This window comes from Schistocerca piceifrons, chromosome 3 (assembly GCF_021461385.2).
Source record: "Schistocerca piceifrons isolate TAMUIC-IGC-003096 chromosome 3, iqSchPice1.1, whole genome shotgun sequence".
Lineage (NCBI taxonomy): Eukaryota > Metazoa > Arthropoda > Insecta > Orthoptera > Acrididae > Schistocerca > Schistocerca piceifrons.
Genome location: NC_060140.1, coordinates 531933021 through 531957740, shown reverse-complemented (window position 1 = coordinate 531957740; position 24720 = coordinate 531933021). Strand labels below are relative to the sequence as shown.

General features: G+C 41.4%; 1 protein-coding gene across 3 annotated transcripts in view; it reads right to left on the bottom strand.

Annotated features, from left to right (window-relative positions):
* The window catches only part of LOC124787785 (Ca(2+)/calmodulin-responsive adenylate cyclase), a 355797-nt gene that overhangs the window by 166611 nt on the left and 164466 nt on the right, over nt 1-24720 (bottom strand). For all 3 annotated transcript variants that reach the window (XM_047254687.1, XM_047254686.1, XM_047254685.1), the window contains 4 exons: nt 19413-19540; nt 16564-16722; nt 15898-16042; nt 1991-2152 (listed from right to left, as the gene is read on the bottom strand). In XM_047254687.1, coding sequence (XP_047110643.1) covers nt 1991-2152; nt 15898-16042; nt 16564-16722; nt 19413-19540 — 594 coding nt within the window. The remainder of the gene's footprint in view (nt 1-1990; nt 2153-15897; nt 16043-16563; nt 16723-19412; nt 19541-24720) is intronic.

Genomic DNA, 24720 nt, shown 5'->3' with positions numbered 1-24720 from the left:
GCAAGTCAAGAAAAGATAAAATCCCCATTTACCTATACATGAAGTCACAAGCAAAGGCAGAACCCAATAATCAGAGACCCCTCCCCCTTTCTTTTATCGCATCCTTCCACAAATTAGAAGGGGGTGGGGGACAACACAAGTGTTTGTTCCCTATCTCTATCTCTCCCTCCCTTCCTCTCTCTCTCTCTCTCTCTCTCTCTCAGGCAAGTGGTAAACTATATTTGCAAACTGAGGAACACAGTGATAATGAATGATTGCAGTTTACACTCTATAGCTTGTAACTTCATGCACATTTATGGTAGCCGGTACTAACTCTTAGTTGCTTAAGATTCTGAAGAAATAACTGTTACATGTAAGAAAATATGATATAAAGTCCTGTGGGGAAAAAAAAAGCAACCAACAAGTCTCAAAAGCTTTCTTCCCCAACTATGACATACTGCTTACAAGACGACATGCACTTTCATGTCCTGTAGAGATTCCATATTGCCACACACTGTTAAACTGTGTAACATACCAAACAAGCAGTTACACATTTAAAATAAATTTGAAATTTATTAAGCTGTTATGTATATTATTTAGCAAAAAAATAGGAAAACCCAGTAACATCACACAGTTATCTCTGTTGACCAAAAAACACACTAACAACTTACTAACAGAATCTTTCTATCACTTGTGCCATGCACTTTTGATAAATAATTGAATCACTTAATTACTGCCATTAGGAAGCAAGAAACTGCACTCTGCGAAACTTGACTCTCAATTTTGGTAGGCAACAATTCCTCTTTGCATCTACTGATCAACTACAATGACTTCTACAGCTTTTTTAAAGTCACAAATTAGAAGTTACAACTCAGTTTACTCCTAAAAGCAGGACTAGTTTTCTAGAAGCTTCACACCACACAATGAACAGCAGCTGTTCAATGACACCACAACTTGACAGTCTACATCATGTATAATGACTGCTGTAAAGTCTGATAGTGTTGTGTGAATAACAGAGTATCATCCACAAACAACTTAAAACTTGACTGTTACAGACAATTTATGATTCAGAGTGTATCTTCTGGTGTAACATAAAGCTTAATCTAAAACGCTCTGGGGCATTCTTTTAAGAGAGTGCCAGGTAAGGTTTACTGACAATGTACCAATGGTGAATTAATCTGAAATATGAGTGCTGACAGTATGGCACTAATGCTACAAACAGCGTACAAAATACTGCAAGATTAAGCAATTATCCTAGATAATATGAGAAATCTTAAAGTGTACGTCTATTTTATCTGTGGAATTTTTTTTGTCATTTTCTCTGTTCCTTCATATGCAACTTTTATTCTACTAGCAATTATTCCTTTACTTTTAGCCGGGACTGCTTTTATGCCCTATTCAAAAACTGTTGTTGTTCCTAAGGCTAAAGCGTTTTAAGACAAACACCCTCTACTGAACTAAATAATACAGATAATACTCAATCTCCAAGACTGTACTAATGTGACAACATATTTTACCAGGGAGACTGTTTTATGCACCTACCATATCAGTTGCAGTACTAAAAATACATCCCTTAAGAACCCCAATCTTGTTTTATTCACATGTAGATGTTCAACAGTAGTGTATTGAAGTAACGAGTGTCAGACACCTTTAGTAACCAACAATAGTCGTGGCTATTGTTCATTATAAATCAGTATAACCAGTACTGTCCTCTGTCACAGAACAAAACTTGAAAGCAAATACAATTCTTAAACATTCATACAACTAGCCAGTGAGACAAGGTGTCACTGATGCTAAATTTAGGCAATACATCCCCAGGAGAAAATTAGATTTTGTGAACAACTGAAAAGCAAATCCAATAATTCTGAGATACCAGTTTCAACTGTACAGTGTGATCTTACAGATCACAATGAATATTCGAAACATCACTTTACAATTAATAATCTTTGTCTTCCCACATGGAATCAAAATTTAATGCTATCAGGCAATATTTGGGAATGACTGGCCTTACCTTCCTTGCAGCATTGGCTTTGTGATCTCCTGGGGCCACAGCAATGTTTGAGAAAGGAACCTCCATAGAATACTTAATGGAGTGTAGCAGTTGTACAACTACACTGGAGACATTCTTGAATGACAATTTCCGTCTCTGGGCTGCTCCCATAACTGATCGCACCTAAACAAGGAAACTGGTTCATAAATCTTGTTCATGACATACTGATGTTTTTGCTTAGTGAATGCATTAACAAACTTAATGTCGTTCTTGAAGTAACTAAACTGTGAATGATCTAAAGCCTAGGATGATGATTTGAAACAAATGCATTAAAACTGTCCATGGTCTTCAAAAATCTTACATGGTTTAAATATATAATCTTATATAAGACTTGATGGAAATATGAACAGCTTTGTTAATGAAAATTTATGTCATGTATACTTTTAATGAATTCATTAATTTTACTGATTGTTGGACAGATGTTGCACTGGGATTTAAAGAAATAGAGTACAGAAAATTTTAAGCAACTGGCACACTATAAATTATTAATACATACAGTACACTGACAAGTACATCAAGTTCATTCAAAATTAATTTCAGCAAACACAGACACTACTGATTACTACAAAATAAAAAGGAAGATGGATAATTTTTTTAATTTTAAAAGCAGCAAGATTCTCAAGGAATTGTGAACATTACTTATTGAAAGCTTTGTTCAGTAAATAGCAGTTTTCAGAACCTTCATACTGATTTAGAATGGTGATCATTGGTGGTTAATGATTTTGTTAATATCATCTGAACATGAACGTCATGGATATGTTCTTTTTGCCTATCATTTAATTCTATTTCCACTTTCATTATTGTCTGTTATCAGTTTATTGTAGCTCATATACAGCATTTTATTACCTATGGGCTCCAACTGCCAACGTGGACAAAACTTATTTCCGAATACATATAGGCAAAACCTCCAAACCACAGATGTTTTGCCTATGATGCAGACTCTCTGCACAACAAATTTTCAACACAGATATCTTGCACTTTAGTGATAGACACCACAGTCTGATCACTGGGACACCATAAACCACAGGATAAGAAAACTCTAGAATGTGATTCAAGTCATTTTGGGGATTCACAAAGCAGCAGCGTTTATTTGAACTCAAAACAGTCAATACATGAAAACATCTCATCCCATGTTCTAAAGATCAAACCTTCTTGCTGCGACCAAAAGGCACTAAAAAATCCACCCACTGAACACTAGTTTGAAAAAACAAGCAGAAATTTAATCACTCATCTGCACTATTATACAGTAAGTTGTGCATTATTCTAAAGGTTTCCAGCAGAATTTTGCAGAATTTTAAGACAACTGAGTGATAAACCCTGGACATTTAATTCTAATTTAAAACTGTTATTCACAATTGTACTGTAGCATATTATTGAAGTATTTATGTGTCCTTTTTCTAATGTTTATGGTCTTTTCTTTCTGTTTTTAAATATTCTTATGAGTTTTTGAGACGAAACAAAATGGCTGTGACTTTTTCCATATTCAATTAACTTTTGCTCACACAGCGCTATGGAACCTGGTTAAATGTAATTAAAATAAATAAACCCATCTTCTGTTAATCAAATCATAAATCTTAAATAGAAGAATTAAACCTGTATTATAAATGTCATTATGATGAAAAATTGTTTCTTAGATTTTAAGAACACAAATGTAGATTGCCTTTGGGTAAACCATTTATCACGTACCAAAGGAACCCTCCTTTGTGTATTGGCTCTACTAAAAAACAAATGAGGTCACAGGTAATTGAAAGATTAATGTGTACAAAGCTTGCTTCACTTATACCACCCTGTACTGAACACTATGAATTAATAAACCAACAAGATTGACAACATTCTCCTACTGTGAATGATCCATTTTGGGAGCAAATGTCACCTGCCTCATATAATTATATCCAAGTATTTATGAGAATTACATGTTGGTTCAACCAGATTAGACACATAGTAAAAACGTAATTAATAACACAGTTATTAATTCAAGAATATTTAATGAAACATTCCTTGAGTAAATTACAATTAACATTAATAAAATAAAATATTTAAAAACTGATGGAATCTGTATATAGTATCATAAAAAGTTGCAGCAGGTAAACAAACACAAAAAGAAAACTCTAAGTCTCAGTCTTTGGGTACAATCATGAGTGTGGAGCAATAGTACACTATGGAACCACCAGAAAGGAGAGAAAGAAGGTGGCCGATGTAAAAGAAGTAACTGCAAAAAGGTATCAGTATCTTTGTACACACATCATCTGATGTATCATGAGATTACAGCCATTACTATATCTTTATGCAGTATGGTTGAAACCTCGAACTGTATTTATTAGTTTTGTTTTATTTGCGACCAGTGTTATGTTTTAACATCTTCAAGCATAATGTAGCACCAAAATAGATCAAGCTTATGGATGTGACAGTGGAAATCAACTTCAACAAGCAGGAGTTGCAGCCATCCATGCCATAAACAGAAAACAAGGCACACCATAGTGGACTTCAATTTTATGTATCCGCTATGAGATGTATAATGATTGTTGCCCACTGTCCATATGAACAATGAATGTCATAGAGGGCATAAAAAAATTAGTGCAGGGTATAAAATAAAATAAAAATTCAGCAAATACATCTGAAAGTGTCATTCCTGGTACATAATGCACTATCATAATGGTGCCATGAACAGTCACAACAGTGAGGAGACAATGAGGAAGATGGAGGTGATAAGAACTGACAAATTTTTTTGTCAGTGCACGACTGAATAAAAGACCCAAGCATAAAAACTACGCTGCTTCTGTCAAGATCTCTCATACTTCTACAGAAAGCAAGGAACCAAATATTTTACATGGCAAATCAACCAGTAGAAACTGTTTTACAAGAATTTAATGTTACTGGGGTAAAATATAAGAACACAAGAAGTGAAGATAGCAAACATCTAAAAACTAGGTGACAGAAGTGCAAAATAGCAGGACAGGTATGGATAGAAGGGAAATTCAAAGCTGTACCAGGATGCTTGACTATAGGAAAGAGAGATGCCACCTATAGTGAAAATAAAGAAAACTTCAGAGATAAGAGAAGCAACTGTGCGAGTATCAAGAACTCTGATGACAAGCCAGAATGAGACAAAATAAGGAAGGCTTAAGATTAGGAGGAATACATGGAAGGGTACAAGAAAAACACATCTGAAGACAATATTGCAGAAAGAAAAGGAAGATTAGTGTTTGACATCCCATCATTAATGAAGTCATTAGATCAGAGATGAAGCACAACCTCAGATTAGGGCAGGATGGGGATGGAAACTGGCTGTGCTCTCTCAGTGGAACCATCCTAGCATTTGCCTTAAGCAATTTAGGCAAATCATGGAAAATCTAAATCTGGATCTGGATCGTTGGTTGGGAATTTCAACCATCATCCTCCCAAATTATAGTGGACAGAGAAGAGGAAATGGATGGAGATAAGATGTGAGATACAATATTGTGAGGAAGAATATGAGCACTGAAAGACGAAAGTCTAAAGAAGGTCCTTAAAGTAGACAACATTCTCTTATAATAATTGATTTTCTCGGGAGAGCCACTCTTGACAAAAACTAATCCACCTGGTATGTAAGATATGTGAGACAGGAAATATCCTTAGTATTCACAAAAAAAAGTATAATTCCAGTTCCAAAGAAAGCTGGTGCTTACAGGTGTGAATGCTTGACCATCAGCTGATTTACAGAAGAATGACAAAACTTGTACAAGGTGACCTCATGGAAGATAAGTTCAAGTTCTGGAAACCTGTAGGAACACACAAGTCAATATTGTCCCCCAAGATTTATCTTAGGTGACAAACTGGAGAAAGCTAAACCTACATTTGTAGCATTTGCACATACATAGAAACCTTTTTGACATTGTTTAGTGCAATATACTCTTAGAAAAATATTGAAGATAGGTAGTAGGGATAAAATACAAGGAGTGATAGGTTATCTACATGTAGCACAAAAACGAGACTATAGTTTGAAGAGTCAAAAGACATGACAGTAAGACAGTTGAGAAGAGAGTATGGCAGAGCTGTAGCCTGTCCTTCATTTTATTCAGTCTGTACACTGGGCAAGCATTAAAGCAGGTCAAGGAGAACCTTGGAAAGAAGGGACAAGAAATAAAAACTTTGCAAGTTTGCTGATGGCATTGTAATTGTGTCAGACATGGTAAAGGGCTTGGAAGAGCAGTTGAATGGAATGGATAGTGTCTGAAAAGAGGTTATAAGATGAACATTAACTAAATAAAAACAAGGGTGACTGAATGTATTCAAATTAAATCAGCTAATAATTACAGAATTAAAATAGAAATGAGCCACTAAAAGCAGTAAATCAATTTTCTTATTTGGGCAGCAAAATAACTGACTAAGGCCAAAATAAAGAGTATAAAACATTGAATTCAATTTAAAATGTTAGCAAGTCTTTTCTGTAGGTATTTTTGTGGACTGTAGCCTTTGAGCTGTGAGTTTAACAGGGTGCAGCAGACTTGTAGCAATGACGTTAAGGCTAAGTTGTAGAAAAGTTGCATAAAAAAGGGGGTCTTGCTACCAGGGAGCAGTCACGAGAGATGTGTAGGCCAGTTGCTACAGGAAAAGCTAACTACAGAATTCCAGGTCACAAGCACCATGAAACCAAGCATCAAATTTAGTCACCTGACAAAGAAAATTAGGGGCCTTGTGTAGAGATTCTGATAGTGTGGATAAGGCACTTAATGCAGGAGGAGCAGGAAACAGCCTGGCTAGCAACTTAGGATCTAGCATCAAAGATGACATGGAGACAGGGCAAGCTGCAACAGCGCACACTCCTGTGGGGTTTACTTAAGTTTTTGCAATGGCATGACCAACCCTCGATTAACACAGCTGTCAGCCATGTGAACAATGAACTGAACGAATTGTTTTTGACTGGGAAAAAAAAAAAAAATCTCATATCCGTGCCGTGCTCATGGCTGCAACTGAGCCTGCATCTGAATACAGGGGGAGGAAAGATAGCTGCTTATCTTGCTGAAACAGTGGGGAGGGGGGGGGGGGCCCCTCACTGAAAGAGTGGGGGAGGCGGGGGGGGGGGGGGGGGGGGGGCGCCCTCACTGAACACTGAAAGAGTGGGGGAGCAGGGGGCGCCCTCACTGAAAGAGTGGGGGGGGGGCGCCCTCACTGAAAGAGTGGGGGAGGGTGGGGGGCGCCCTCACTGAAAGAGTGGCGGACGGTGGGGGGGGGGGGGGGGCGCCGGCCCTCAAGCACCAAAGACAAGATCTTGGTGATTACCGAATCAAGGAGCGTATTTCTTAGGTTAGAGCCAGGTTACAGATAGAGAGTATTGAAAGAAATCAGAGCAGAACAAGACCATAATATGTGTAGAAGTTCTGAGAAATATACAATTTATTGTTTCATCAGAACATTGTGGCACTTTCTGTGTAGCAAATAGTTAACAAAGGTAATAGATAACCACAGAAGGCAATATTTCTAACAAATCTTTGTTCCACTTGTCAGAATATGTGAATTTCCGAAGCATTTGTATATGCACCCTCTGTTACTCAAGTATGGTTGTACAACAACCCAAAATTTAATGTATGTTTTGAAATTTGGTCAACTTGAAACACTAACTGCTTTCTGAGATTAAGAAATTCTAGCCAACAATTTTTCATCGTGATGAATAAATTTCAATGCACCCCCCTAATGTTGGTACCAAAGAATGACACAAAATTATCTGCAATAACAGGCATACGGCGGTGGTATAGATTTCTGGTTACCCCGTTTTTTCACTGTGACATCTTCATTACTTTTTTCATTTAAGAAAGACTGACACACTGTTATCTAACACACTATTCAAAGTAAGACAAATGAACCTCTCAGAAATGGTCTTTTGATACGCTTAGGCCACATAGAAAAATATTGCAAACCAGTACAATATTCTAACGATAACAAGAGGAACAGATACTGACAAGCTTTTTTATTAAGTCTTTAAGTCAAAATATGCTTCAGATTTTTGTTACTTGTAGAACATTCATAAGGACAGTTTTACTTAAGATCTGTGGAAGAAACATTAGTATATCTATTTTTTTTGTAATATGTTTTCTTATTTTATATCATGTCCCACATAATTAAGACTGCTCACCATGTATGTATGGAACAGAAAGCATATCTAATCTGATTGGTTGGTTGGTTGATTTAAAGGCGGGAGAAGGGACCAAACTACCAGGGTCATCAGTCCCTTGTCCCTAATAAAACAATGCCACAAGTGTGAGAATAAAATGAACGAAACATATAACACAAAATGGAAAGAAAGGAAAAACCACAAGAACGAAGGGAAGGCAATGAACACTAAAAGGAACAAAAGAGGACAAGAAAAAAAACAGAGATGCTAGAAACAGAGGAGAGTAAAACCTGAAAGCAGATTACAGTGGCTGGCCAACCACAAGAACAAAAAGGGAAAGCCAGCTACTCTGCAACACATTAAAACCTCCACACTAAAAGCACTAGGATGGAGGACATGGAGGGACAAAGGACATGCGCTAAAGCCTACATAGAAGTATAAAATCCACTCTTATGGATAAAACGTAAAACTAAAGCTGCTGTGGAGGCATTGTCGCCCAACAACAAAGGCAGGGTGCCGGGAAAGTTAAAAGTCTGCCACAGAGGTGGCTAAAAGTGGGCAGTCCAGAAAGAGGTGGACGACTGTTATTTGGGAGCCCACAGCGACACTGAGATGGGTCCTCGGGGACAGAGTAGGTGACCATGCGTTAGCCACATATGGCCAATGCGGAGCCGACAGAGGACAACTGATCCCCTGCGAGAGGCCTGCATGGAAGACTTCCACACTTTCATAGTCTCCTTAATGACACACAGTTTGTTGTGCGTGCTGTTATGCCATTCCATCTCCGAAAGCTGGAAAACCCTGCAGTGTAAGACAGAAACACAGGTCAGCTTTGGAGATGCCTATCTCCAGAAGCAGTTTCTGCATTGCCTGTTTGGCTGCATTGCCGGTTTGGCCAGCCTGTCAGCAAGTTCGTTGCCGGGGATTCCGACGTGCCCTGGGGTCCACACAAATTATTGTATGATTATATGATAGCGGAACAAACACTGGTAGCAGTTACTTCTGTAAAATATCTGGGAGATATACGTGCGAAACGATTTGAAGTGGAATGATCATGTAAAATTAATTGTTGGTAAGGCGGGTACCAGGTTGAGATTCATTGGGAGAGTCCTTAGAAAATGTAGTCCATCAACAAAGGAGGTGGCTTACAAAAAACTCGTTCGACCTATACTTGAGTATTGCTCATCAGTGTGGGATCCATACCAGATCGGGTTGACGGAGGAGATAGAGAAGATCCAAAGAAGAGCAGCGCGTTTCGTCACAGGATTACTTGGTAACCGTGATAGCGTTACGGAGATGTTAAGCAAACTCAAGTGGCAGACTCTGCAAGAGAGGCGCTCTGCATCACGGTGTAGCTTGCTCACCAGGTTTCAAGAGGGTGCATTTCTGGATGAGATATCGAATATATTGCTTCCCCCTACTTATACCTCCCGAGGAGATTATGAATGTAAAATTAGAGAGATTCAAGCGCACACGGAGGCTTTCAGACAGTCGTTCTTCCCGTGAACCATACGCGACTGGAACAGAAAAGGGAGGTAATGACCGTGGCACGTAAACTGCCCTCCGCCACACACCGTTGGGTGACTGGCGGAGTATAAATGTAGATGTAGATGTAAAAACACCATGGAATGGAGTGACTTTTCCAGGGCATAGATGGACTCCTGAATGGATACTACCAGAGGGTGGCGAGGGTAGCACTTGTTGATAACTTGTAGGCTGCTCAATGAGTCTGTACACAGGACAAATGACTCGCCAGGGCATGAGCGGATGTACTCAAGAGCAAGAGATATGGCTGCCAGAGCTCTGCAGTGAAAACACTGCAGCCAAATGGTAAGGAGTGCTGCTCAATATGTCCTCCATGAACAAATGTGAAGCCTACGTGACCATCAGCCATTGAGCCGTTGGTGTAAACCGCTTCAGAGCCCCAGAACACATAAAGAATCGAGAGGAAGTGACAGTGGAGAGCGGGGGAGTTAACGGAGTCCTTAGGGCCATGAAAAAGGTCCACATGAAGCTGCAGCTGAGGCGTAAACCATGGACACGTACATGAACAGACTGCAAGTAGAGGTGGTAAAGGAAAGGACTCCAATTCAGAGAGAAGGGACCGCACAAGAACTGCAATTGTTAGCCTCGATCTGGGCCACCAATGCGGGTGACGGACTGCCATGGGCAGGAAAAGGAGATGGTAATTCAGATGCTTAGGGGAACTATGAATGTGTGCTGCGTAATTGGCGAGCAGTTGCGCATGTCTGATATGCAGTGGAGGGACACCAGCCTCCACCAGAACGGTAGTCACCGGACTTGTCCTAAAAGCTCCTGTCGCTAATCGAACCCCACAGTGATGCACAGGGTTGAGTAAATGCAATGCTGAAGGTACTGCCGAACCATAAACCACACTCCCATAGTCAATTTGAGAATGGACAAGGGCTCTGTACAGCTGCAGCAGCGTAGAGCGATCTATAACCCAATTGGTGTTGCTCAGGCAATGGAGGGCATTGAGGTGCTATCAGCACTTCTGCTTAAGCTGATGAAGATGAGGGAGCCAAGTCAATTGAGCATCGAAAACCAGTCCTAGGAACTGATATGTCTCCACTACAGTGAGTGGGTTCATCATTAAGTTAAAGTGTGGGTTCCGAATGAATGGTACGATGCCGACAGAAGCGCATGACACACGACTTTTCGGCTGAAAACTGGAAGCCGTGGGCTACAGCCCATGACTGCGCCTTGTGGATGGCTCCCTGGAGGTGCCACTCAGCAACAAAGGTACTGGAGCAGCAGTACTAAATGCAGAAGTTGTCTGCATATAGAGAAGGTGAGAAGGAGGGCCCAACAGCTGAAACTAGACCGTTAATGGCCACTAAAAATAGAGAGACAGACACAATACAGAGCCCTGCAGGACTCCATTCTCCTGGATATGGATGGAACTCTGGGAGTCACGGAGCGACAGGAAGTTTTGGATAAAAATTGGAACTGGTCCCCGGAGACCCCACTCAAACAATATGACAACGATATGATGTCGCCAAGTTGTGTTGTATGCTTTATGTAAGTCAAAAAAGACCGCAGTCAGGTGTTGCCGTCTGGAAAATGCTGTTCGGATAGCAGACTCGATGGACACAAGATTATCAGTGGTAGAGCGACCCTGGTGGAAGCTGCCCTGACATAGAGCCAGCAGGCCATGTGACTCCAGGACCTGTCGACATACCATACGTTCCAGCAACTTACAAAGAATGTTGGTTAGGCTGATAGCTATCCACATCAAGTGGGTTTTTATCAGGTCTGAGCACCGGAATGGTGGTGCCCTCCCGCCATGGCGATGGAAAGACACCATTGCACCAGATCTGGTTGAAGATGACAAGAAGATGTCGCTTGTAGTCAGATGAGAGATGTTTAATCATCTGGCTGTGGATGCGATCAGGCCCAGGGCCTGTGTCGGGGCAATGTGGAAGGGCACTGAGGAGCTTCCACTCTGTAAATGGGGTGTTATAGGATTCACTGCAGCATGTAGTGACTGAGAGGATGTTCCCTTCCAGCCGCCATTAGAGTGTGCAAAAGGCTGGGGGGTAATTCTCCGATGCAGAGGCTCGAACAAAGTGCTCAGCAAAGCGCTTGGCAATCGTGTTTGCGTCAGTACCATTTATGGTAACACTGGGGACAGCTGTTGGGGCCTGTTACTCATTTGATCTTTGTCCAGATTTGGGAAGGTGACATGTGGCACCCAATGGTGGAGATGTATCTCTCCCAACATTCCTCCTCCCATTGTTTGATAAGGTACCGAACACAGGCATGGAGCCGTTTAAAAGCTATGAGGTGCTCCAGGGAAGGGTGCCACTTGTGCCACTGTAGAGCTTGCCGACACTCCTTAATTGCTTCAGCAACTTCCGACAACCACCAAGGGACTGCCTTACGCCTCGGGCAGCCTAAAGAACGAGGGATCGTATTTTCTGCCACAGAAACAATTGTGCTAGTCACCTGCTCAACCATCACATCAATGTTACCATGTGGGGGAGATTCAGCAGTGACAGCAGAGGTGAAAGTTCCCCAGTCTGCCTTGTTCAAAGCCCATCTGGGCAGGCATCCGTGTGCCTGACACTGGGGCGTGACCGGAAGATGTGAAAGTGGTCACTACCACACAGGTCATCATGTGCTCTCCAGTGGATACATGGGAGAAGTCCTGGGGTGCAAATTGATAAATCAATGGCCGAGTAGCTACCATGAGCCACACTGAAATGTGTGGCAGCTCCAGTATTTAAGAGGCAGAGGTCGAATTGTGACAGTAAAGTTTCAACATCTCTGCCTTGGCCAGTAAGCACGGTACCACCTCACAAGGGGTTATGGGCATTAAAATCTCCCAGAAGTAGGAAATGTTTAGGGAGTTGATCAATCAGTGCAGCTAATACATTCAGGGGTAATGCACCATCTGGAGGAAGATAAACATTGCAGTTATTTCTTGCATCGTCCCTATTCTGACAACCACAGCTTCATGAGGGGTTTGAAGGGGCACATGTTCACTACAGACCGAGTTTAGGACATAAATGCAAACTCCACCTGAAACTCGATTATAGTCACTATGGTTCCTGTAATATCCCTTGTTGGGAACCAGGTTTCCTGGAGGACAATGCAGATAGCAAGTGTAGAGCTTAACAGTTGCTGTAGCTCAGCCAGGTGGTGGAAAAAACCACCGCAATTCCACTGGGGGATGACATCATGAGACTGGGAAGGCATGGAACATTCAATGAGGCAGCTTAGAAGTGGGGACAGATCAATGCAGAAATCAACACTGCATAGTGCATGGTGGTAAACGCACCCAGGAAGGTGCCCTCAGTCAAGAGATGGAGAATGGGCAGGACTGCAATGCGACAATGAGAAAGTGCGCTAAAGATCTTAAAGCATGATGGACATGATGCACCTTGTAAGGCACCCTTCCCTAATTGGCTTGCTCTTTGGGAAAATTTTGAAGAATGGAGGTCAAACCCTACAGGGGACCATCACATAAAGGCCGAAACATGTGAAACTCCTTTTAGTCACCTCATACGACAGGCAGGAATACCTCAGGCCTATTCTAACCCCCGGACCTGCAGGGGGGATCTAATCTGAAGTTGAAGTTTAGAAGGAAGTATATTTTATGAGTGCTGGGCTGTCATACGAAGAAACACAAGGCTAAATAGGTTTGATGTTGCAGCAGGTTATCAATGTAAATACACACCACATAGTAAAATATTGCTGCGGAGGACAGTTGCCAGCTTGTCCTGCATAATGCTGAACCTGCCGATCCTATATAAGTAAATACAGTGCTTGTCAGGAAGCAACTGAACACAGTCAAGCATAGATATAAAACAGAGGCACCTCATTCTTCTCTCTGTCAGTTGTTTGGAAATATCCTGTATACAGGACACTGTTATTCGCACAGTTCATGTTACAGTTTATGCATGTTGTATCCGTGGGTCACAAAAAGCTCAGTTTCCCACCAGAAATTATTCAGGAAGTTGCACCAGTTTACAACAAAGTCGTACTTTTGAGCAGTTAAGTGATAACTGTCATCACTTTCTTCAACAGTAATACACGACCATTTGTAGATAGTCCACAAGTGTGGCATTTCCATAAATTTGGTCACATTTGTAGTACTGCATGCTGTGTGTCTGTGTCTGTGCTGGCCATTGGACAGGTGGAGGTCAACATCAAGGAAAGTGGCATGGGATTTGGAGTAGGACCAGGTGAATCTGATGGAACCAAAGGTCCTACTCCAAATCCCATGCCACTTTCCTTGACGTTGACCTCCACCTGTCCAATGGCCAGCTTCACACATCCGTCCACATCAAACCCACCAACAAGCAACAGTACCTCCATTATGACAGCTGCCACCCATTCCACATCAAATGGTCCCTTCCCTACAGCCTAGGTCTTCGTGGCAAACGAATCTGCTCCAGTCCGGAATCCCTGAACCATTACACCAACAACCTGAAAACAGCTTTCGCATCTCGCAACTATCCTCCTGACCTGGTACAGAAGCAAATAACCAGAGCCACTTCCTCATCCCCCTAAACCCAGAACCTCCCACAGAAGAACCCCAGAAGTGCCCCACTTGTGACTGGATACTTTCCGGGACTGGATCAGACTCTGAATGTGGCTCTCCAGCAGGGATACGACTCCCTCAAATCCTGCCCTGAAATGAGATCCATCCTTCATGAAATCCTCCCCACTCTACCAAGAGTGTCTTTCCGCCATCCAGCTAACCTTCGTAACCTCTTGGTTCATCCCTGTCAAATCCCCAAACCACCTTCCCTACCCTCTGGCTCCTACCCTTGTAACCGCCCCCAGTGTAAAACCTGTCCCATGCACCCTCCCACCACCACCACCTACTCCAGTCCTGTAACCCAGAAGGTGTACACGATCAAAGGCAGAGCCATGTGTGAAAGCACCCACGTGATTTACCAACTGACCTGCCTACACTGTGAAGCTTTCTATGTGGAAATGACCAGCAACAAACTGTCCATTCCCATGAATGGACACAGGCAGACAGTGTTTGTTGGTAATGAGGATCACCCTGTGGCTAAACATGCCTTGGTGCACGGCCAACACATCTTGGCACAGTGTTACACCGTCCGGGTTATCTGGATACTTCCCACTAACACCAACCTGTCAGAACTCCGAAGATGGGAACTTGCCCTTCAGTATATCCTCTCTTCTTGTTATCCACCAGGCCTCAATCTCCGCTAATTTCTATTTTCCGCCGCTCATACCTCACCTGTCTTTCAACAACATCTTTGCCTCTGTACTTCCGTCTCGACTGACATCTCTGCCCAAACTCTTTGCCTTTACAAATGTCTGCTTGTGTCTGTGTATGTGCGGATGGATATGTGTGTGTGTGTGTGTGTGTGTGTGTGTGTGTGTGTGTGTGTGTGTGTGTGTGCGCGCGCGCGCGCGAGTGTATACCTGTCCTTTTTTCCCCCTAAGGTAAGTCTTTCCACTCCCGGGATTGGAATGACTCCTTACCCTCTCCCTTAAAACCCACATCCTTTCGTATTTCCCTCTCCTTCCCTCTTTCCAGATGAGGCAACAGTTTGTTGCGAAAGCTTGAATTTCGTTTGTATGTTTGTGTTTGTTTGTTTGTGTGTGTATCGACCTGCCAGCACTTGATACACAATTTTTATGAATCTGTCAGGTGCCATGGTAATTACACACAAAAATAATCAATACATGCTTGCATACAAACCTTTGCTGATACTGACACTTGATTTATTTTCAGGTTCTATTGGAGGAAGGGAGGTGGGAAATCGAAGAGGGGAAGGTGGGCAGAGTGGAGAGAGGAAACCTTGTGCATTGTAATGCCATTAATGGTGTTTGCCAAGTGTTAATTCTCTTACCAAGGAAAATATTAATTCCTGCCAAATGAAAGAACAACTGAAGATAGATTGTAAGTGCAGGACACAAGAATATTGTTTTAACTTACTGAACCTAGGGAATTTTTGGCACATGAAAAAAAAAATGGTTCATCAGAACAACAGTCACTTTAACATTCCATTATAATTCACATCTGAGCTTTTCAAAAATTCTCATTGGGTCCCTTCTTTTACTGTCCATTTATCACCTGTGAATTTTTGTCTCTGTTTATGCTGTATTAGGTACCCTTTTCTTCTTTTTTTCTTATCAACATTCTATGTGACCAAATGTCATTAAAAAAGTTAAGTGAAATTCAAATGGAGAACAAAAATTTCGAAGTATGTACAAAACAACAAGTTCAAAAATAGCAGGTCCTGGATTTAAAATGGGAGGCAGCACTTACCTTCCGTCTCCTAGCAGGCGGCACAATGAAGTACGTGGTGACACTGTTATCCCGAAGGTACTGGTTCCTTGTCCCACCGTGGCCTGCTTCCACTTCGTACTCACCACCGAGATAGTCCAATGTAGCCTGTGTTATGTGCACACGGCTGCAAAATCAATATCATTAATGTGTGTGTGTGTGTGTGTGTGTGTGTGTGTGTGTGTGTGTGTGTGTGTGTGTGTGTGTGTGTGTGTGTGACGAAGCAGAGCCTTATGAGATGTGCTGTGGAATGACTCAATTCGCAGCAGCAGCACCCAGTTCAGGGTCCTTCGACCCAGTTATTGTTATACCTACTGACAAGCATTACAGATACAATACCTTTGCATTTGTTCTTCTGTTAATACAATCACAATGGGCCAAAAGGTTATGTACATAAACTAAAAGCACAAAAGGAACTAAAGCACAGACAAGCATCACACGGATATTTTCAGCCTTATCAATGCTTGTTTGATTCTCCCTTTTAGTACAAGTTTATGTACATATTCTGATGACCCATTTTATTCTTATTGAATAATCTTATGTGAAGATAACTGTATAAACAACACTAGTTATTAAATAAAAACATATTTCACTTGCCATGAGGTAAGCTGTACTGTTATTTCTAACAGTGCAACTTTTATGGCTTACCCAGGCTCTCCACCAGCTTCCATGTGGTTTGCAAGTGTGACATCATTAGACCAGACATCATACTGCCACTTTCGCAGGCCCAGCACACCACACAGCACACGGCCTGAGTGGATGCCAACCCTCATATTGAGTTGGACATCTGTTGCTTCCACCACAGACCTGTTAACAGTGATACTCAATATAGTGCTTGTAACCAACATCTTGCACCATGTAGTAGTAAGTTGGTAGTATTTTCCTACTACCCTGTTCTACAGAAATATTGGATAGCACCGATTACAGAAAATAAAGGATAATACCAAACTTTTATTGTTATTACTCTTGAAACTTCCTGGCAGATTAAAGCTGTGTACTAGGCTGAGACATGAACTAGAGACCTTTGCCTTTCATAGGCAACTGCTCTAACAAATTAAGTCTGGAAGGTAGGAGATCATTTAAGGCTGTGGGGACAAGTCATGGGTTGTGCTTGGGTGGCAGTTGCCTGCGAAAGGCAAAGGTCCCAAATCCAAGTCTCGCTCTGGTACACAGTTTTAATACACTTGGAAGTTTCATATCAGCGTACACTTCGCTGCAGAGCAAAAATTTCATTCTAGTTAATACTCTTGCTTAAGATTGTGAAGTAACGACATAACTGGAGATTTTCACCAATATCCCTCAGAAGAAAATGATGACAGTGATGGCTGATTTAAACTAAGATGGGTTGAAACTCAGAATTAATTTATTGCATTAATCTACTAAAAGGAATTAATTAAAAGACTAAGATGGGACGATACACATTAATGATTTGAAAAAATAACCGAGAGCTTTTTTTGTCCTTAAGAATCAGTATGCCTCAAAACTAAAAAGAGTACGAATATTAGAAAGTGGTTATAAACAAATACTGCATACATCTGCTGGCTATTTTTCTACACAATCATAGTGATGATCAAGATATTTGTCATAACTTTGTACCAGCTTTCCTGTACCCTCTACAAAAGAACATTCCCTTGTCCATCAAGCAATGCCATACCCTGCAGATTTCTACTAGAGGAAAAATGTCATCTGATCCATTACCTTTTCATCTTTGAAAATAGTTGTTTTTGGAACTGCTGGAAGTAGAAGCATGCTATCAGTGCCCAGTGTATCGGCTACTGTTGGGGATGAGGAGAGGTCTGCCTCTTTCTCAGAGGCATGCAGGCAGCATACTGGAATGAACACTGCATTCACAGTGCCTATTGCAATGATACAGTATGCTGTATTATGTAGTAGGTAAGAATTGCAACAGGCACAAACATTCCATACCCAATTGAAGTCATCCGACTTCCGCTAATTCTTTCAATCTCAGAAAAGGGTCGAGTTACATTGTGAGTATAGTATCCTCCACAGAGCAGCCAAAATTGTTGTTGTCCCTGGTGATATTCAGTCCTGTGGCTTCCTCAAATGAGAACTTGCATATAACTATGATTAAGGACACCACTGACAGGCAACAGACATTCTTTTCTTGCAGAGGACCCATGAAAGCTGGTACATGTTTATGACAAATATCTAAATTGCCACAATGATTTTGAAGAAAATCAGTCAACACATATCTTTACATAAACTCTTGTCATCATACTTACTTTCATTTTCAGTGACATTTGAAGTTAAAAGGACTGTGCTTCACATATTTTCAAAAAAGCATTTTAAAGTCTCGGTCTATGCTACACAGGATCTATATTTAGTAAGTACAATTCTCGACTTGTTTATTTAGTTGAGTATTAATGGATGAGCATTTAACTCTACTCAGATACCCTACAAGAAAAATGTTGTTTGATTACTGAACCACTGTTCTTTAAATTTTGAGAACCTGTGCCAACTAATGGCATGCTTTAAGTCTGGACTTAAATCATACAATATCTGAATCAGATGGGTTACAGGTAAGTTTCACTTTTTCACACAGCCAGTTACAGTATTAGATTGCTTACATTCATCGACAAAAGCTATTCTCTCTCTCTCTCTCTCTCTCTCTCTCTCTCTCTCTCTCTCTCCCCCCCCCCCCCCCCCTCCCCACTCTTATATCCTATGGCGAGTCGCAGAATGATGGCAATTATCTCTCTCTCTCACACACACACACACACACACACACACACACACACACACACACACACACACACACACACAATATACATATGGCAAAGAATGCCAGATTAGTTTGCAATCACCAAACGTAATTTCCTCTCACTTCTGTGTTACATTAACTTTCAGTTATGTAGTTGTTGCACTACAGTAGCCAATTAAATTTTATTTTTCATTTTTTGTTTATGTAGTGATTTTTCATGATGTTAAAAGCTCTATTTTCACTTGTGTTAAATATAATAGTTTCTGTGTAGCATTTAAAAGTTATGTTTTCATTTGAAAACACATTGTACATCTTGTTTTCTGTATTCACTGGAACTATGTCAGGACTATCTGTGCCAGTTGCTTATCATTTTATCCTTCAATTGCAACTGACAATAACCTAGGAAGTTGAAAGACAGTTTTTGACCAAAAAGTATTTCACAGAACATCAGGAAAATATTTCCTATATAACATCTTTTAAGCTCTGTTCTGTGTAGAGTTGTAATGTAATTATTATAGCTTTCTATTCCAAATCAGAGTGAGGAATTGGCTCACCATTTGTGTACATGTGTGTGGAAAAATGTATAAAAACCATACTCAGGCTGGCCAAAGAAATATTAACACACTACATGGGTTTGATATTGATGGGGCGGACTAGTTTATTTCATGAGTCAGCACACTGAATATCAAACTAACAACCAGGACAGAATCTGAAAAAGGTATCTTACTGTAAGATAGTACAAGGTACAGACTCATTTAGTACAGAAAATACTTACGCAATAGCATCAATCATATCGAGCCCCATTTCAACACAGCAGTGGGCATGATCGGACCGAGGCTCTGGCAGGCCAGATACACAATAGTAACAGTCACCGAGGATCTTAATCCTCAGACAGTGGTTGTCCTGTTACACACAAAATTAAAATACTTTAGTTGAACCATTGTTACTGAAAAAACTATTGTAACAAATGCATTGTAACAGTAGCAATAGTAGTGAAGACAAAAAAGGAGTTTTATGGAAAACAGTGGAAGTGCAGATATGCCCTTACAAAATATGGTATATCCTTAACCTGGTCTGTTTGTAATTTGTAATTATTTTCTGTGTACTTCACCCATTAAATGTACCCATATGTGTTAGCTGTAGCAGGTGTAACTATGTAACATGTACATCTTAACTGTTGAAGAGACTGCCAGTAGCATTGTGAGCCTGTCATGTACTCTCCTCTCTCTGACCCCTTGCAACGATGACAACAACATTAGCTAGCTCCCTTTTCCATGAAACTTCCTGGCAGATTAAAACTGTGTGCCGGACTGAGACTCAAACTCGGGACCATTGCCTTTCGCGGGCAAGTGCTCTACCAACTGAGCTACTGAAGCACGACTCACGCCTGGTACTCACAGCTTTACTTCTGCCAGTACCTCGTCTCATACCTTCCAAACTTAACAGAAGCTCTCCTGCGAACCTGGCAGAACTAGCACTCCTCAAAAAAAAAGGATATTGCGGAGACATGGCTTAGCCATAGCCTGTGGGATGTTTCCAGAATGAGATTTTCACTCTGCAGCGGAGTGTGCGCTGATATGAAACTTCCTGGCACATTAAAACTGTGTGCCGGACCAAGACTTGAACTCGGGACCTTTGCCTTTCGCGGGCAAGTGCTCTACCAACTGAGCTACCCATGCACGACTCACGCCCCGTCCTCACAGCTTTACTTCTGCCAGTACCTCGTCTCCTACGTTCCAAACTTAACAGAAGCTCTCCTGCGAACCTGGAAGAGCTTCTGTTAAGTTTGGAAGGTAGGAGACGAGGCACTGGCAGAAGTAAAGCTGTGAGGACGGGGCGTGAGTCGTGCTTGGGTAGCTCAGTTGGTAGAGCACTTGCCCGCGAAAGGCAAAGGTCCCTAGTTCGAGTCTCGGTCCAGCACACAGTTTTAATCAGCCAGGAAGTTTCATATCAGCACACACTCCGCTGCAGAGTGAAAATCTCATTCCCTTTTCCATGTTCCCAATATTGTTTAATATGGGTTGTGTGTATCATACTATTTTTAAATCATCTACATATAGTGACTAGCACTTTTACACATATGCTTCCTGCAATGAACACACAGCTCACTTCAATGACTGCATGTTTTCTTACAAGTCTCAGATGAAGTGTGTTATTCAGAGACATACAGGAAAACTTCAGTTTATGTAAATGAGACACTACCTCGCCCCCAAAGAACTGACATTGCTTGCATTACTAAAGCACTATTTGTCATAATGTCTTAGTGGGAGAGTTTTATTATATTTTTAAATATGACCAACATGGTGAAAAGATTGATAAGAACTGATAAACTTAATGTCAATAGGCAAGAAAATTACAACCAACATGATACTGTGCTTTGTGGAGTGGAGGGAATGGGAGAGGAGGGAGAAGAGTACAACATTGGCACAAAATAATTGTGTGGGAGCTTATAAACATTTATATTGTTGCTACACATATTCGAAGAGGGGTCTCGCACAAGCAGCAGCTACTCAGCTTCAGCCACCCGCCCCCCCCCCCCCTCCCCCAATGGTGGCACAGATCGCTCCATAACCAACCGCCATCTCTGGTGGCTTCTCCAGGAATGGCTCCATACCAATGACCATCTTCAACAACTCCATCTCGACAGGCACAAAACAAACTCTCGCTTACAATATGATACCGATGTCATCAGACAAGATACACAACACAACACAGCAAATTATCGACTGGCCACATCATTAGCCTCCATCAGATTACTCCATCTTCCCAAAGTCTCTAAATCGTGCCAACATGGCACCTCTATCGATAATCCAGAACAAATTCACAACACCGCTCCCAGTACTCCAGAGCTGAACAGTCTGTAAGATCATCATTACACCCGACCACCCTGGTATAATACAGACCATGCGTCTACCACTGGACCTACTTAGGGTCAATCAATGTGGCAGTTAGTTAGTTACATGTTCTATTGATCGTTTAAATGATTCTTCCATTGAAATGATGTGGAACGAGTTAGTATATAGGATATGTATACATGATTAGTATTAACATTAATGAACACATTATCATTTTATTATTATTAATGTAATCACACTTTTTATACTGGTTACCAGTATAAATTCATCAATGGGATAGGAGGAGTTGTCCGAGGGTAATGATTTTAAAGTAGATTTAAAACTTGCTTCACTACATATTTTGTGTTATACAGTATGATCAAAAAATTTTACTGCTGCATACTGAACTTCTTTCTGACAGCTGACAGCTTTAACAACGCACAATAAAGTTAATTTTTCCCTCTAGTATTGTAGATACTGTGGTGTCACCGCCAGACACCACACTTGCTAGGTGGTAGCCTTTACATCGGCCGCGGTCCGTTAGTATACGTCGGACCCGCGTGTCGCCACTGTCAGTGATTGCAGACCGAGCGCCGCCACACGGCAGGTCTAGAGAGACATCCTAGCACTCGCCCCAGTTGTACCGCCGACTTTGCTAGCGATAGTTCACTGACAAATTACGCTCTCATTTGCCAAGACGATAGTTAGCATAGCCTTCAGCTACGTCATTTGCTACGACCTAACAAGGCGCCATTATCATTTGCTATTTATCTTGTGATGCATGTACTGCCAGACCGATGTTCACCAATTATGGATTAAAGTTAAGTATTCCAGAAGCTATGTACTATTTTTGCTACTATACAGACCTCGTCCTGTTCCAGACCCCACGCCATCCTGCATGAGCTTAAACGCGTGCCCTTTGGCCTCCCGTCCTAGTGGATTGGCTGTCTTGCCAGTCCACAACAGATACACTAAGTGATCAAAAGTATCAGACACCTGGCTGAAAATGACTTACAAGTTTGTGGAGCCCTCCATTGGTAATGCTGAAATTCAGTATGGTGTTGGCCCACCCTTAGCCTTGATGACAGCTTCCACTCTTGCAGACATACATTCAGTCAGGTGCTGGAAGGTTTCTAGGTGAATGGCAGCCCATTCCTCATTGAGTGCTGTACTGAGGAGAGGTATCAATGTTGTTCGGCGAGGTCTGGCATGAAGTCGGCATTCCAAAACATACCAAAGGCGTTCTATAATACCAAAGGTGTTCTATATGATTCAGGTCAGGACTCTGTGTAGGCTAGTCCATCACAGGGATGTAACTGTCATGTAATCACTCCATCACAGACCGTGCATTACAAACAGGCGCTCGATCATGTTGAAAGATGCAACCGTCATCGCCGAATTGCCCTTTAACAGTTGTAAGCAAGAAGATGCTTGAAACATCAATGTAGGGGCTATGCTGTTATAGTGCCATGCAAAACAACAAGGGATGCAAACCCCCTCCATGAAAAACACGACCTCACCATAACGCGACCGCCTCCGAATTTTATTGTTGGCACTAAATATGCTGGCAGATGACGTTCACTGGGCCTTTGTCATACCCACACCCTGTCATCGGACCGCCCCAATGTGTACCATTATTAATCACTCCACAGAATGTTTTTCCACTGTTCTATTGTCCAATGTTTACACTCCGTATACCTAGCAAAGTGTCGTCTGGCCTATACTGGCATGATGTGTGGATTAAGGGCAGCCGCTTGACCATGAAACCCAAGTTTGCCCACATCCTGCCTAACTGCCATAGTACTTGCAGTGGATACTGATACAGTTTGGAATTCCTGTGTGATGGTCTGGATAGATGTCTGCCTGTTACACATTATGACCCTCTTCAACTGTTGGCAGTCTGTGTCAGTCAACAGACGATGTTTGCCTTACGCTTTTGTGCTGTAAGTGTCCCTTCACGTTTCCACTTCACTATCACTTCGGAAACAGTGGAGCTAGGGATGTTTAGGAGTGTGGAAATCTCGCGTACAGATGTATGACAAAAGTGACACCCAAACACCTAACCATGTTAGAAGTCCGTGAGTTTCGCAGAGTGCCCCATTCTGCTCTTTCACAATGTCTAATGACTACTGAGGTTGCTGGTATGGAGTACCTAGCAGTAGGTGGCAGCACAATGCACCTAATATAAAAAACGTAATATAAAAAATGTATGTTTTTGGGGCAGATACTTTTGATTACATAGTGTGTGTACATCACTGTTCTTCTCAAATTGTGATTGTTTACTTATTTCATTAGCATTAGCGAAAATATGTATTGTGACAGCAATACTAAAATGCTTCTTGCTTTGAAGAGCTACCTACATGAAGTCCTTGGGTGTATGCCACATATTATTCTTACTGCCCGTTTTCATGCAGTCAATACTTTTTTTCTAAGTGACGAGTTACCCCAGAAAATTATTCAGTACGGTATTATTGGGTCAAAATATGCAAAATACATCATAAGGTTGATATGTTTCTTTCCAAGAGTCCCATGGGACACACGGTGCGCTTATCGTGTTAATAGCACAATGTTAACAGCACCAGTTAGTGAGGTGAAACATGTTCGAGTTGGAAACTACTGCAATATCTAAGACCCTGATTAACAGCCATAGTTTAGTCCAGTCATGTTCCGTAGATCATTTTCACGATTATTTTATCGATATGATGTGGAACAAGCTAGATTACAAGATATATATATATATATATATATATATATATATATATATATATATATATATATATATATATATATATATATATATATGAATACTGCTAATATTACATCTCTGCAGAAGCGCCTGGAATAAACAACTACTCTTGCAGTATGAAGCAATGGAGAAACTGAAGCATCGCCGTAAACACCAGCCACCGCAGAGCCACGGCAGAACAGACAACTACAGTGGAGTGTTCATCTGGTCCAGAGCTGGGGTTTTATTCCACAACTGCAAGGCTACTAATCTCCTGCTTGCCGACGGTACGAAAAGCAAGGATGAAGAATTCCATAAATGAACACAAAGGACGCAAAAACAGGTAGGATGCAGCGAAGAGAACAAAAGAAAAGATTGCACAGCAGAGCTGCTTTGCAGGGAGCACTGAAGAGGGAGAGGTTGCTGGCAAGTCGAAACAAAAGGCAGATGAGGCATCAATAAATAAATACTACGAAGCACGAAAAGTTGTATTCCTCCATGTAAAAATAGGTAAATCACAATTC